The sequence below is a fragment of the Canis lupus genome, chromosome 7 (genome assembly GCF_011100685.1).
Source record: "Canis lupus familiaris isolate Mischka breed German Shepherd chromosome 7, alternate assembly UU_Cfam_GSD_1.0, whole genome shotgun sequence".
Lineage (NCBI taxonomy): Eukaryota > Metazoa > Chordata > Mammalia > Carnivora > Canidae > Canis > Canis lupus.
This window is the reverse complement of record NC_049228.1, coordinates 54,411,407-54,424,727: the sequence shown is the minus strand read 5'-3', so window position 1 is coordinate 54,424,727 and position 13,321 is coordinate 54,411,407. Positions and strand designations below refer to the sequence as shown.

At 39.0% G+C, this 13,321-nt stretch overlaps 1 protein-coding gene across 1 annotated transcript in view; it reads left to right on the top strand.

Moving 5' to 3' along the window:
- GALNT1 (polypeptide N-acetylgalactosaminyltransferase 1) overlaps positions 1-13,321 on the top strand; it is a 120,870-nt gene that overhangs the window by 55,696 nt on the left and 51,853 nt on the right. The window contains exons 3-4 of the mRNA XM_038543499.1: positions 1,217-1,461; positions 8,601-8,775. Of these exons, the coding sequence (XP_038399427.1) occupies positions 1,323-1,461; positions 8,601-8,775 (314 nt within the window). The 5' untranslated portion in view covers positions 1,217-1,322. The remainder of the gene's footprint in view (positions 1-1,216; positions 1,462-8,600; positions 8,776-13,321) is intronic.

The following is a 13,321-nucleotide window of genomic DNA, read 5'->3' as shown; positions in this document are numbered from 1 at the left end:
TTTGTAAGTATCGCTTAGGGTTTTTTGGGGTGCTTTTCAGGTTGCTGTCTAGCAACCTTGTGAAGAAGGCAAGAAATACTTTCTTTTTCATAGATAAGCTCTCTGGCCTATCCTGAATTGTTTAGGTGAATACCTCTGATGCCCACTGTGGAATGTAAAGGTGTCCTTCTAGAAGCTGCTGTGTTGCCCATCAGGCCAGTCCTTCAGAGCATCTGTTCATTTGGCTTTTGTTGTGAGGCACATGTGCGAAGTATGTGTTTCCTCCATCCACTTCATCTGAATGCACTTGGCTTGTCTCCTTCCTGATTGGCAGGGACCTAGGCCTTTGAATTTCAGTGTCTGCTGTTCATCAGAATGACTCCCGACCTCTCTGAGGCCCCTCAGTGTGTTCTAGAGCTCCCCCCAAGATGAGCTCCTTCTGTCGCAGAAATGTTACTAGTCAGACTATCCCAAGTGACTTTGCAAATATGGTGACAGTTCCTCCAGTCATTTTCTTATGGTATTTTCAGAGATTGAGGGACAAGGGTGGGGGAATAGAAATTAAAGATCAGGGAAGTCTGAAATTACTGTCCGAGCCAGGATTAGGTCTCAGATCTTATCATACTCTTTTTCTTCCCCGTTATACTTTCTTGGAGTGTTTATGAATGGCTGGTGACTGCAGTGTTTTTAGAATGGGATTCAGTGGAAGAGAGATAAGAATTAGCCCAATAAACTGCTGTAGCACAATACCAGGAGAACTCCTATTGCTCCTTGGGACCTGGAAACCGAATGAGTGGTCAAAATGGACTGAGAATCTCTGGTTTCTTAAACTCTTGTGACAATTAGTGGCTTAGCATTTAATAGAGCAGTTGAATAGAAGTTAAGCCATGTGTGTTTGATGGATATGAGATAGTAGCTCACTATTGTTTTCATTTGCATTTTCCTAATTATACTTGAGTGTTTTTCCACATTTATTGGCTATTCAGGTTTCTTTTCTGCACAGTGCTTGTTTATATCCTTTACCCATTTTTCTGTTGGATTGTTGTATGTTGATTTGTAGGAGTTATTTGTACATTCTTGATACTATTTATTTTTATGTATTTTACAAGTATTTTTAAAAGTCTGATTTTTAAACTTATTCTGAATAGTAAAATTTCATGTGCATGTTAAATTAATCATAGTTAATTTTTAAGGTTCTGATATTTTAAGTTAATCTTTTTTCTTTTTGTCTCTATAGGTTATGAACGTGATTTCTGATGAAACTGGATTCCAGGAATAATTTTCATGATCTTTGTATATTTATATATATATATTTTAAAATTTTGCATTTGACTTAAAGTGCCATGAGAAAATTTGCATATTGCAAGGTGGTCTTAGCCACCTCCTTGATTTGGGTACTATTGGATATGTTCCTGCTGCTTTACTTCAGTGAATGCAACAAATGTGATGAAAAAAAGGAGCGAGGACTTCCTGCTGGGGATGGTGAGTAATATTTTATAATAATACATCTGTTTTAGGGCAGCCTGGGTGGCTCAGTGGTTTAGCGCCACCTTCAGCCCAAGGCGTGATCCTGGAGTCCTGGGATCAAGTCCCACATCAGGCTCCCTGCATGGAGCCTGTTTCTCCCTCTGCCTGTGTCTCTGCCTCTCTCTGTGTCTTTCATGAATAAATAAAAAAAAATCTTAAAAAAAAAAAAACAGCATCTGTTTTAGTATGTTACTTGTTTGTTCACTAATTTGGATACTATAAAATTTTATTTATTTTTAGATTAGTAGTAATCCTGACTTCCTAAATATGATCATATTACTAACAGTTTTCCAATGGGTTCTCCCAACAGTTAAAATATCAAAGTATCATCATGTATAGAATTGCAAAATTCAATATTTATGTTCAGTGTTACATGTAGTTATTTTCTGGAGGTTGTGTTACTAGGTAATGTGGGGAAACTAATATTAACTATTGTTAAACTAATAAAAATAGTTGGAACCAACAAAATTGTATGGCATTAATGCAATAAATGTTAAGTGTTAAAATTGCAATATCAGGTATCAAAAAGAGGTTTTTTTTTTCCTGACCTCCCATCTCAGTTATGAGGGAAATCATTCTAGATGGATGTAATCTGGAGAGTTCTTTTGGTTAATGCTATAGATCGCTCCAGTTAGCATTTTAGGGAGGGCTTTTGCAAAGATGTGGCCATATAATAGAGGCCACAGTGAGATTGCAGTTTTGGTATGAAAAAGAAAGGAAACACAAATATGAAGGACCTGGGTTGGAAGTACTAACATTTTTGGCAGTGGATACCTGGAAAATTCAATTTTGAACATTTTGTGTTCAAACCAACAAACAAGTGTTGCTTTCTATTTTTAAAGTATTTTTATTTATTATTATTTTTTAAGGTTTTATTTATTTATTTGAGGGGGTGAGCATGAGCAGAGAGGACAGGTGAAGGGAGAGGGAGAAACAGACTCCCCACTGAGCAGGGACCCTGATGTGGGTCTCGATCCCAGGACCTTGGGATTATGACCTGAGCTGAAGGCAGATGTTTAACCACTGAGCCACTCAGGTGCCTTCCCTTTAAGTTTTAATAAAATATACTTTAATTCAAAGTGAGCCTCTTAATTTGCTGATTTTCCTGCTTTACTCTGTGACTCTGCTGCTTAGTAACTTTTCTAGATGACAAAATACTGCCTCCTTAACTATTGTTAGAACACAACTCTGTCTACATTTAACTCAAAGAACAGGTATTACTGTCTACCAGTGACTCAGATACTCTTTTCCCAAATAGAACAGATTAGCTTATCTGCCCCCCCACCCCACTTTAATTCATTGCCATTTATAGTGGGAGCTCATGGTGTTCTGTTTGAAATGCAAAGACATGAAAGAAAGAAGATCCACTTGGTGAATGTTTTGGTTTTTTTTCCCTAAAGACTTATTTATTTTAGAGAGAGAGTGTGAGCAGGAAGGGGACAGAGGGAGGGAGGGAGGGAAGTCGACTCACTGCTGAGCGCAGAGCCTGACATGGGGCTCAATCCCACTACCCCAAGATCTCGACCCAAGCTGAAATCAGGAGTTGGACGCTCAACCAACTGAGCAGCCCAGGTGCCCCATTGGTGAAGGTTTTTAAAGCTCTCATAATGCTGGGCAGTGTATTAAGTGCTACACAGCTCAACAAGAAAAAAAAATAAGACAAAATGCCTCCTTTTGGGGAATTCACAGTCCAATAGGAGAGAAAAAATAATAGTAAAAACCTGATAGAATAAATAGCATTCTAGAGATGTGCATACGAGCAGAAAGGAAGGAACACGTGTGTGAGAGGGTGCAATAAGTAAAGAATACTCATGTTGAGGAGTATCGAGGTGAACAGGTGTTTGTTAGGTTTGATGAATAAGCAAGAGAAAGAAGCATGTGCGAGATGAACAAGTGAGAGAATAGAGTCGATGGAGAGAGAATGTGAGGCAAGAGCACGGATGAAACTTGGGAGGTTAGCAGAGGCCACGTCAGGAAGGCCTTTTACGGCATGCTAAGAGTTTTGGATTTCTTTATAGGCAGTGGCATGCCATTGAAGGCTTGTAAACAAGGGAGAAGGTAACCTGTTGAGAACCGGACTGGGAGAAGGTAACCTGATGAGAACCAGACTGGGAAAAGGTAACCTGATGAGAACCAGACTTTCAGAGGAAAGCTTTTGGTGGTCCTGTGGTTGAAGTACTGGAAGAGAAGGAGCAGCAGAGACTAGCTGTGAGGCTGTTGTGAGAGTTTAGAGAAATTCTTGGGGCCTACAGTAGAATGATACTGAAGTATGTAAACAGTGGAATTTACATAACATGAAGAGCCACTAAATGTAGGTGATAATAGAAGAAGAGTTTAAGATACCTCTCAGGTTTCCCTGTTTGATGAGTTGAGATAGAAAGAAGTCCCCCAGAGGTGGAGCAGCTTTGACAGATGGTGAAAAGATGAGCTTGGCTGGGAGTATTTGACTTGGAAGTGCTGGTAGAGATGTTCTGCAGAAAACAGTGGTCATGGTGCAGAATGTAGGTGGTAGTGTAAGCCGTGTCTGTGCTGAAGGCTGTACCAGGAGCACGCATAGATTTAGACAGATCCAATGTTGGAGAGCATCTTGGAGGTCAGTAAGGAAGAGAGGCTTCTCAGGAAGTCAGGTGGGAGGAGACGCCAGAGAGAGGGCAGTCACAAAAATTCAGGAGTATTGTTTGTCAGAGATTTTACCTCAGATAAAGATAAGGTGTTTCTGTATGTTTGGAAACGGGGTTTCTTCTGACCGTGGCAGGTGCCATTTCAGTGCCAGTGGATTTGATGTACTCATGAAGGAGTTGCGATATGTAGCTTATTCTTTTAGGAAGCTTCAACACAGGGGAAAAGAGATGGTGGTGCATGGGGCACCTGGCTGGCTCAAGTCAGTGGAGCATGTAACTCTTGATCTCATGGTTGTGAGTTTGAGGCCCACGTTGGGTAGAGATTACTTAAAAATAAAATCTTAACGAAAAGAAACAACAACAACAAAATAAGAAAAGGGGTAGTGCACCAGTTAAAGGAATGGAGGCAAAGTTGTACGTGTGCATGTGTTTTTATGTACCTCGAGGCGGAGGTTTAAAATATAAAGGACAAATGTAATAACCCGAAAGAGCAAATTCTTAGCAGGTAAGACAGTGTCGTATCAAAGCCATAAGAAAAGGATTGTACTTGAAGAAATTGCCAAGGTTAATACAGTTCTGAAAGCCACTGTGGCATGAACATCAAAGACAAGAAGTAGCCTTTATACAAAGTACGGAAGTACTATGTAAAGGAGCAGTGGTCCGAGAGTAGCAGTACAGAGCTGTGAGCCCTTATCAGGACGTCTTGAGAAAGAATGACCCATTCTCCCAGAAGAGGTTTGTGATGTTAGCAGGCTCCCAGGAGGGCAGGTTTGAGTTAAGTCTGGTGGAAGGGGCCTGTGTGTTGTGGAAAAAGACCATGAAAAGGCTTTTATAGTGGGGTGGGGATCTGGGTGTTCGGTGGGACGACTGAGAAGGAGGGAGGTGCGAGAGAAGGACTGAGCAGAGCAGTAAGCCCAAAGGTGAGATGGCAGTATGAAGGGAGAGGGAGTAGGGGGCTGGCAGTTCCAGATGGGGCTTTGAAACAGCGGGGTTAAGGAGTTGATGGGAAAGAAGGGGAAAATGGTGAGGAAGGGGGCAGCTAATGCTCAGAAAGAACACCTTGAAAAATCTGCTCCCTGTGAGGTTTTGGTGCAATAGGAGCTGGGAGCTGTCTGTCCAGAGTGGCACAGCTCTGAAGTCTCAGAGCCCTGAAGTAAGCACCTTCTCAGCTCAGGTCTGGTGAGGGCTTGCAGCGGTGCCCCTGAGGAATGCACCATGAAGCGACTGGGAGAGGACAGATGGCTGAGGACACCAGGGACATGGATATTCTTAGTGGATAAGCTGGGACACACAGGGACCAGAAGAGTGTAGGTTTCTTGATAGTACACATGAAGTCTCCGGGCTCTTCGGTTTTTATGGTATTTGGAAAACCAAAACAAAAGCAAAAGGCAAAAAAGCAAACAAACAAACAAACAAACAAACAGATAAGACTCCAAAATACTGTTTCAGTATTATAAAGATATCCTTTCTGAACATTCTTTTAACTGTTTTCCAGTACCTGCTTGGTGAAATTTATCAAATTCTTATCTTTATACTGTGAATAAAGGGGTCCTATTTTTAAGCAGAATGGATTGATTATCCTTACCATAATGCTGAATCTCTTACAAGATTATCATTGATAATCCATTTTCTAGGATTTGCTTGTTACTTGCCTATTTCAGGTAATAGTGGGCCAGGCCAGTCTATGTGGTTACAGAGGTGTTGGTGGTTTTAGTTTGTTATGTTTTTCTGAGCAGTTCTGTCTCATAGTTTTATACTTGCATTTTATACCTGAGGCTATCTAAGAATAGCAATATTCTTCTCTTGCTATTAGATGGGGCTCCCCTTGAAAAACTGGGATAGTGGGGGTTGTGTCATGGGAATATTTTTGTTGCCCTTCTGCCTTCCAAATAACTTCATTCCTTCAATTTGTGGGTTTGGATTTTGTATAGAATATTCCGTATTTTTACAGATGCAGTTCAAATAAGAATTGATCTTTTATGCCAGAACTATACTCAATTTTCAGATCCTTAAAATGTTGATGATTCAAATTTTCATATGTGTATGCTAGAATTATTTCAGTTGTTAAACTTCAGGAAGCCTTTTGATGATTAAAAACTTAAAAATAGTAAAGGCTTTTGGAAAATATTATAATTTTTTGCATGTTTATAGAGTTGTTTGTTGTTTTTTAAATAAATTTTATTTATTTATTCATGAGAGACACAGAGAGGCAGAGATATAGGCAGAGGGAGAAGCAGGCTCCCCAAGGGGAGCCCGGATGGGGGACTCCATCCCAGAACCCAGGATCATGACCTGAGCTGAAGGCAGATGCTCAACTACTGAGCCACCCACGTGCCCCTTTATAGAGTTTTATATACTAAACACATTACAAATAAATTGAACATAAAATTGCAGCAAGGATTGAAACTGAGAAGGATTTGAGGTAGCTTAGGGTTATCAGTGAGTTTTGTTACATAATTTTGGTGTGTTTTTCTTTCTTTTTGGGGGGGGGTTGAAAGAGGGAGAGAGCACATGTGTGCATGATGGAAGAGTAGGCAGAGGGAGAAAGAATTTTAAGCAGGCTCCATGTTCAGTAGGGAGTCTGCTTCTTCCCCTCCCTTTGCTCCTCCCCTGTACCCCACCTCAAATAAACAAATAAAAGCTCTAAAAAAAAAAAAAACTTAGTTGGCAAACATTAGGCAGGATTTATTTCTAAAAATGGTTTTACGTGAGTGTTCAATAATTTTAAAGTTATTTCCTAATATTTTAATGCCCTCCTAAAATCACAGTTCATTCTGAGAACCAGCACAAAATTATTTTAAACCATTTTCTTAATGGTTGTCTAAGATAGGTTTTTATAGTCTAGATATAGTTGTTGAAGACACAATAATTTCATATTCTATAGCCTTGGAGTTTGTAGGTTGTTTTGTACCACCATCTGAAACAACCATTTTATAAGTTAGCTTTACCCACTAGTGCTATTCTTGGGCAGATGAAGCCTGGCTGAAGAGTGATGGTTTGTCTACTGACTTGTTGTTTTTGTGCAGAGACTCTTTGGAGGTGCCTAAAAAAATAAACAATGGGAGAATAAAAATTTCAGCTTTAAAAATAAGTAATGTACAAAACAGGTGTTTTTATCTCATTATTGCCCTCACCTCATTCTCTACCCATGCCTTTTAGAAGTTTAACATGCTTTTTGCAAGTTTAATCTACCTGAGAACTTCTTTTTCTTGGAACACTTTTTAACATCTCAAAAGTGTAAAACAAGAAACAATATTTGGAAATTGCTGAATATTACTCTTTTTAAGTTAAAAATTTTTTTAAAGATTTTTGTTTATTTGTGTGAGAGAGTGCACGCGTGCATGAGAGGTTTAAGGGCAAAGGGAAATGGAGAAGCAGACTCCCCGCTGAATAGGGAGTCCAGCGTGGGGCTCAGTACCAGGACCCTAAGATCATAACCTGAGCTGAAAGGAGATGCTTAACTGACTGAGCAACCCACGTGTCCCTGAAGATTACTTACTTTATTTATATATACATCAATAGATGACATTACTTTGGATTAGAATTAACTTTCATGATGCTCCACCTTGTTTAAAGTTTATTATAATGTTTATTATCAATTCTAGGATTTCATTTTGACTTATTTTGAATAGTATTTTTGCTGACACATTAATTCAGTACATAATTATAAAACTCCTTTAAGACATTTTGCTGGACTCCACAAAAGGTACACAAATGAATCAAACCTGAACTAAAAAGAGATCATAATCTAGTGGGGGACCCACAAGGCAGGTTAGCAGTCATTATAGGAGATAGCGATTGATTAGGATTGTAAGAGCCCTAGATAAAGTGAAGTGGCAGTCAAGAGTAGTAGATGATCACCACAGAGGGATTTGGAAAAGCTGCAGTCAAGAGAAGCTGTTTTAGCTGGCCTTAAAAGACACGTAGGTGTTTGGTGGTATTGCAGAAATAGGACTGAGGAGGTCCATGGGAGAGGACTTCTGTGAGCAAAAGTTTTCCTGCACCAATGCAGGAAAACATGAGACACGTATAAAGGAAAGTAGTGAGTTGCTATTTGATTGAAGGATTAAACACTAGAGTGGGGGTAGGGAGGGGCATATCTGTGAGGGCTGAGCAGGTAGTATGTTTGGAAAGTTAGGTTAAATTTCATATTAAAGAGTTAGACTCTAGGAGATCACGGGAATACCACAATTAAAATCATGCTTTAAAGAGGTCAATGTGGTAATGATATTTGAGATGGAAATGCCAAGGTTGTGCATGATTCAGGTAAGTAGTGTAGGGTGAGGAGGTCTTGAGTGAGGACACTGGTGTGAAAAAGGACAGGGTAGCCGCTAGGAGGTTTTTACAGACTAGGAGACAATGGGGTCAGAAATGGCTCTGGTTGTCAAGGCACAATTTAAACTCAAATGTTATTAAACAGAAAGAGTTATCAATTGCTATAAAATTAATGTTGAGTTTCCTCCGTATTCTTAGTTCTAGAGCCAGTACAAAAGCCTCATGAAGGTCCTGGAGAAATGGGGAAACCAGTTGTCATTCCTAAAGAGGATCAAGAAAAGATGAAAGAGATGTTTAAAATCAATCAGTTCAATTTAATGGCAAGTGAGATGATTGCACTCAACAGATCTTTACCAGATGTCAGGTTAGAAGGGTAAGTACCTAGTGTGGTCCTGATAGCATTGAATTTGAATGAAAAGTGTGTTCTGAATTCCCAATAAATTATACTTCAGTGTTAATTGTTCTTAAAGTGAATGGTATATCACTGAGTTACTACTTACCCCACTTAATTAAATACTGATAAAAAATACTATTGATCATTAGGCTATAAATTTTAGGCTTTGGAAAATAATGATTTATCTTAATAGATTAGTAGGGGATTTCAAACTTACCAAACAGTTCTAGAATTAGCTTTTTAAAAAAAGATCCTTTTAAGATGTTTGTAACTTAAAATAGTAATGTGTACAGTCATAGGTGTACAGATTACTGAATTTTTACATATACATATATAGCTAATTATCCAAATCAAGATATATGTGTTATATGAATGAATATTCCATAATATATTTACACATTGATAGACATTAGGGTTGTTTCCTCATTTTAACTATTACGAATAAAGGAGTTGTGACATTCTTGTGCATGTCTTCTGGAGGACTTTGGCTCTTGTTTCTATTTGGTATATATAGGGGAAAGGAATAGATTATACATTTATACAGTATTAGTAAGTGCTGCCAAAAGTTTTCAGGATGATTGTACCAATCATCATCATTGTACACTCCACTACCATTGTTAGAGGCCCAGTTGCTCCATGAGAAGAAGGTAACAAGGTATTGGCTAGAGAACAGCAGACCCTGTTAAAAGCAAAGGTGCTACACACAAAGCTCATGGAACAAGTGAACATACACATTTGGCTCCTGAGACCCTAGCCACCTTGACTTCTGTGGTTCCCATTCATGCCAGCAACCAGGCCATCCTTTTCCAGGCAAGAGATTAGAGTATCATTCTTGACAGAGTAGGACTAGATATAGAGGGGGGAAAAAACCTCACAGTAATCATCACTCTGAGCTAATAGCTTTTTGGTTCCCTTTCTTTTTATAACAAATGTGTAACTGAGGAGTACTAGACAATGACAAGAAACCTTCAAACATGGAAAATACAGTTCCTAAAAGAGAAAAATGCAACCTGGAGGACACAAAATTATTCAGGGAGAAGAAAACTTTAAAAAGAAATAATTAATAATCTCAGTGAAATAAAATCTATTACAACCATAAAACAAGAATAGGTAGGTACTATTCGAAGGATACACTAGGAGAACGAAAGAGTGTTGGGAGTTTAAAAAGCAAGCAAGAAAGAAAAGGACAAAACCCAGTGCAACTCAGCCACAACCTTGGAAGCAAAGGAGCAAAAAAATTCCAGAGGAAAACATTTTTCCAACCTAGAATTCTGTATCTGTCCAAATTTGTATTCGAAAGCATAGGTTAAAAACACATTTTTGGAAATGCAAAGTCTCATAACACTGAATTGCCACACATTCTTTCTTGGGGAATTACTGGGGATTATGCTCCACCAAATGAGGACCCAGACTCAGGAAAAGATGGATGCAGGATATGGAAGACAGGAGATTTGCCATAAAATGAATGTGGTGGGAATCCCTTGAGGATGGTGAAGGGAGGGCGCTGGATCAGAGTTGTTAGGCTGAGAGGCAACCATCCAGACAGAAGCAGGTCAGGACACGCACACCAGGAGAGACTTCAACAAGGTGGATGATGGTATAGCTGAATGCCTCTGGAGGAGGTTTAGATGATGGGGAGTTTGGAATGCAATTAATAAGTGCACAGGAAATCATAGCAAGGAAAACATAATTCCAGGGAAAACTTGGCAAAGTTCAGAGAAAACAAAAGCAATTATAGTTTACTACATGGCACAGCTGTGAATGAGTCCTAAAAGGTAACCATTTAATATTGTGCATATAACAGTTAAACTGGGGGTGGGGGATAGAGAGTATCAGTGTTCATACAGCAGGTTGTTTGAGTGGTGGTCAGTCAAAAGAAGCTTCGTTGTAATCTTGGGTTTTCCCAAGCGGTTAACTCTACTGAACAATGTAAGAATTACTAAAGAAAGCTACACTCTTCAGAGAAGCCTGCAGTTGAAATTTTAATGGTGTCTTTGCTAAAAAAGCCTTGATTGTTACTGTTCCTGGTAGAGTGTTTTTGTAACTGCAATAATTCCCCTGTGTACATTACTGTTCTTAATGCATCTTATTAAGCATTTATGTTTGGAACAGTGTTCAAATGATGTGATACACATGCTTGTACGCTGAATTTCGGGCTTGATGAGGACCACCTAGATTTAAAAGTCTCACTTTACACAACCTGCTAACACACATTCCTTGCCAACCATTTGGTCTCTGTGGGAATGGGCCACTTAAGAAGGTGTCACAAAGTCACTACTGTCACTGAGTAGCCTTTTTATACCATCTTACTCCATCTCTGTGCCAGTAACTTTTAAAGTTTTTTGTTAGTTTAACTTTTATTATGGGGAATTTCAGATGTATACAAAAGGAGACAATAGTATAAGGAAACTGTATGTTCATCACCTTGCTTTAACAATGCCTGATAGTCTTTTTCTTATTTATACCCTTTTAATGTCCCCCCAACAATCTCTGTCTCCTGATATTTATACCTGTATGGGTCTGCTTCCTACATTGTACTAGGGTTGGTCTGTATGACCAGTAGAACACAGTATAGGTGATGGAATATTGCTTTCAGAATTAGGTTATAAAAAGTACACTGTGGTTTTGTTTTGTTTTTAAGATTTTATTTATTTGTTCATGAGAGACACAGAGACACAGGCAGAGGGAGAAGCAGGCTCCATGCAAGGAGCCCGTCGCAGGCAGGACTCAATCCCGGGTCTCCAGGATCAGGCCCTGGGCGGAAGGTGGTGCTAAACCACTGAGCCACCTGGGCTGCCCTACACTGTGGTTTCTAATTTGGTTTTTAACTCTCACTTGAGTCATTAGCTCCAGAATTAGCCAGCTGACTTGATAGTGGCAGCCCTGTGGGAACACACATGGTTTGTGGCCCTTTGTGAATAACCAGCTAAATGCGATTAGAAGCACATTGTCCAGTTCCAGGCAAAGGTGTACCATTTGTAAATAATTTCAATATGTATCTCTGAAAGATAAAGACTCATGTAGGAAAGAGGTCATGATACCACTTTATACTTGTTATTACCATAATATTTTCAAAGCTTATCTGTGGTGTACTGTATTCCCTTCTCTGGTTGAACAGTATTCCATTGAGCAGATTTACCATACTTTGTGTGTTTATCAGTTGATGGACATGTAGGTGGTTTGCACATCTTAGCTATTATGAAATACTTGTATGAATATGCACATGTTTTTGCATAGACTTTTTAAAAATTATCTTGGGTATATACTTAGGAGTTGATTTATTGAGTCATATGATAATTCCGGGTTTAACATTTTGAGGAAACACCAACTCCCCCCACCCCTCCCAAGACCAGACAGAGTGTCTTATCTTATATCTTTCCTCAGCCTGCATTTTGCAGACTGCATCACTCTGATGTCATTGACTATTCCTGTGTCCCTCCCTTTGCTGCAGATTGGTAGGTTAAAGGCATGTTGTACCAGTATCCTTCAAGTCAGCTAAATTGTGTGATTGTGGTACTAAAGGTGCACAATCTAGTTAGTCATGTGCTGTATCACTGTTGGAAAGGTCTCTTGTATGTCTTATCTGCCTGTTTTTCCTTTTTGGAATGCCCATTAGCCAGGCTTTGGGCATTGAATTGATTCTCTTAGTTTCTTATATTTTTGTCTTTTTTTGTCTTTTTTCTCTTCCAGGGAAAAATTCTAGACTGTCTTTGAGCTATTCTCCCTCTGCCCCCTCCCCATTCGCACATGCGTGCTCTCTTGCTCTCTCTCTCATAAATAAATAAAATCCTTAAAAAAAATTAAAAGTGAAAACATGTTTAAAATATTTGTCGTTAGGGATGCCCGGGTGGCTCAGCGGTTGGGCACCTGCCTTTGGCTCAGGGTGTGATCCTGGAGACCTGGGATCAAGTACCATGTCGGGCTCCCTGCATGGAGCCTGCTTCTCTCTGCCTATGTCTCTGCCTCTCTCTCTCTCTCTCTCTCTGTGTCTCTCATGAATAAATAAATAAAATAAAATAAACTTTAAAATACTTTAAGTATTTTTCATTGTCTATTTCCATCTTTTATTAGGATCTCTCAGAAATTTTATTTTTTTGGAAAAACTAACCTTCTCTTTTCTGAACTATTATTTTTAAAAATAAAATGATGTAAACGTTCAGTAAGCTATAGGAAATAACAGACTTTTTGTACCAACCACCAGCCTTATTGACTCTTAAGCTGCTATATTTCCTTCCTTCCTTCCTTCCTTCCTTCCTTCCTTCCTTCCTTCCTTCCTTCCTTCCTTCCTTCCTTCCTTCCTTCCTTCCTTCCTTCTTTTCACAATAGAACTTTATGGCTACAGTAGAATCCCTTTGTATACTCCTCCCAGTTTCATTCTACTTCTATCTAACCATCGTGGTTTTTCCATTTACCATTACTGTTTATATTTTAAAAGTACTTCTTCATGTCTATGTACATAAGTATTTTATAGTTTCATATTTTTAACTTAACAAATAGTATAGTATATGAACATTTCCTTTTGCAA